The following is a 2,731-nucleotide window of genomic DNA, read 5'->3' as shown; positions in this document are numbered from 1 at the left end:
TAACATGATTTTTGCACCACCATGCTTTACCCTTCAGCCCCTAGACCCAAAAAGAACAATTTTGTTCTCATCAGTCCACAGAAGGTTGCGTCATTTCTCCTTTGGCCAGTCAATGTGTCCTTTGGCAAATGTCAACCTATTCACTACATGTTTTCTTTCCAGCAATGGGACTTTGCGGGGGGGGGGTGTTGGGCTTTGTAGCTGATAGCTTTGCTTCACGTAGCCTTCTTCTGATCGGAACAGTACTCACAGGTGACTTTAAGTCTTCTTTTGTTTTCCTGGAGCTGATCAGTGGTTGAGCCTTTGCCATTTTGGCTATTCTTCCATCCATTTGAATAATTGACCCTTTTTTCCTACGTCGTTCAGGCTTTGGATGACATGTCAAGGCATTTGAAATCATTTTGGCTGAGCAGCCTATAATCTTCTGCACTTCTTTATGTGTTTTTCTCTCTCCAAACAACTTTTTAATCAAAGTCTGGTGTTCCTCAGAGCAATTTCTGGAACGACCCATTTTGCTGAGTATCAGTGTGAAATGCAGTATAACCAGCCTGCACAACATTTGCTTCCTTCCTTCCTTAAATATGGGCCATAGTAGACACCCGTTTCTTCACAGAATCAATCGCCTCACTAATTAAACACAACACTGCTATTATTTTTGAACATGCCCCTTTCATTAACAGATTCAGTTACACAGAATGAGCAGCATGCATGTCATGACTGTTGGGTCTGTTGCTTTTCTATGACGCTAACACTAACACTTAGTAGTAAATTATTTGCCATATAGAAATATCACTTCTTCCAAAAAATATGATTCATAAGGATATATACAGTGGTGTGAAAAAGTGTTTGCCCCCTTCCTCATTTCCTGTTCCTTTGCATGTTTGTCACACTTAAGTGTTTTGGAACATCAAACCAATTTAAACAATAGTCAAGGACAACACAAGTAAACACAAAATGCAATTTGTAAATGAAGGTGTTTATTATTAAAGGTGAAAAAAAATCCAAACCATCATGGCCCTGTGTGAAAAAGTGATTTTGTGATGTATATAATTTCTTGAAGTGTGACTCTGCTACTTTTGAAAGCTAAAACACGATTGATGTCTTGTATGTGTAAAGTTGAGCAGATAAGATAGAAAACCCTTGCTCAATTCAATAATATGTCAGTGGTTCTGCTGTTCCAGCCTTATGCTGTCATACTTGTTGCTAATGTTAAACTGATATTACTGATTTAATTGGCGGACTCTTTTAATACTTGTGCTACTGTTCCACTATGTTTGGGCATGTACTATCCTGTAAGCCACTTGTGTTAGCAAAGGCTCATTTTAAAATGAATGTTTTATTTATTTATTTTTTAGATTTTCAGTCAACACCATTGTTAAAGATTATTTTTGTTTTTTTTCCTGTGACATATTTTCTAAAAAAAAAAAAAAATGTATCGTTCATCTATAAAATAACCAGCCCAAGACATGTCCTTGTAACTGTTTAAAACAAACTGAAAGATTAATTGCGAAAAAATGTTAGTTTTTGTGAGAACAAATATTCGATGACTAAAGGTTATAATATATTTTTGTTATTCTCTTTTTGTGGCATTTGTAGGCCTTTATTTGACAGGACAGCTTAGACTTGAAAGGGGAGAAAGAAGGGGAATGACATGCAGTAAAGGGCCGCAGGTTGAAATTGTAACCTGCGACCACTGCTGCGAGTTCCAAGCTTCTGTACATGGGGCGCACGCTCTACCAAGTGAGCTAACCAGACGCCCCATGTTTTCATTATTAATCTTACATAAGTATTGATAGTGTGGCACTGGCCTCAAAACAACAGTATTATAAGGCTCTAATCCTCCATGCATTTCAGCTGTCAGATGTAGTTGTTTTTGCAGCCACAGCTGTAAAACTAATGGAGAATTGATTCCATATTCTGAGAGGATGTTCAGTTTGCAGGATCACAAAATCCATTCACCATTAATCTAAGGTGATAGAAAAGTATTCATGTTTGTGGGTGCAATGCAGGTAGATATTGTAAAAAATATACATTGTGTTTGCACTACACTGATGTATTTCCAAAAATGTCAACAAGCTCTGTCCTTACTCCTGACTTTTCATTTTGGTGCGTTTTTTTTCTTTTCCTTTCAGATATGAACAGGAATGACTGCAGTGGAACTCTAAATTGATACCAACATCTTCCGCCATCACTGCTCCCAGCCTCCTCCCACCCATCCACTGGTCTTACTGGTCACCTCCTCCAGTTCTCAGCATGGCACCTAGGTTCCTACTCTGGCTGTGCCACTGACCACCACCCTGGACTACCACCATGGAGAGAAAACGCAGAAAGAAAATAATCTAGCTGCTCAGGCCATTTGCAGTATGGACTCATTTTTGGAGCTCTGGACCTGAGACACTCTGTCCTGACCCCTAAACCAGCTTTCAGCTTCTCATTTTTCCTCTGAAACGGCCCACGCTGCTGCTGGAGTTTCTAAGGGCCTGGTCAAACCGATGGTTTGCACTACAACTTTACAACTGAAGATGCTCCTGCTTCCTGTGTGGGCATCCATGCTTTTGGGCCTGCTGGTGGGCTTCGTGCCCGTGGTGGGGATGGAGCTAACGGAAGGAGCCAAATCTGACTTTGACCACACCCCCAACACAGAGCCCCTCCCTTCATCATCTGGCTCCAACTGCTCCCAGTTAACCCTCAAACTGGAGTTCTCCTCCAAGGTGGTGGAACATGGTAAGGG

At 40.6% G+C, this 2,731-nt stretch overlaps 1 protein-coding gene across 2 annotated transcripts in view; it reads left to right on the top strand.

The window, feature by feature from the left end:
* Window positions 1-2,731, top strand: part of mbtps1 (membrane-bound transcription factor peptidase, site 1) — a 38,679-nt gene that overhangs the window by 6,365 nt on the left and 29,583 nt on the right. For both annotated transcript variants that reach the window (XR_004333147.1, XM_032524139.1), the window contains exon 2: window positions 2,133-2,724. Coding sequence is in view for 1 of the 2 variants with exons in the window: in XM_032524139.1 (XP_032380030.1) it covers window positions 2,493-2,724 (232 nt within the window). In the remaining variant the exon portion in view is untranslated. The remainder of the gene's footprint in view (window positions 1-2,132; window positions 2,725-2,731) is intronic.

This window comes from Etheostoma spectabile, chromosome 8 (assembly GCF_008692095.1).
Source record: "Etheostoma spectabile isolate EspeVRDwgs_2016 chromosome 8, UIUC_Espe_1.0, whole genome shotgun sequence".
Classification (NCBI taxonomy): Eukaryota; Metazoa; Chordata; class Actinopteri; order Perciformes; family Percidae; genus Etheostoma; species Etheostoma spectabile.
Note: the sequence above shows the minus strand (reverse complement) of the source record. Positions and strands in the feature narration are given on the sequence as shown.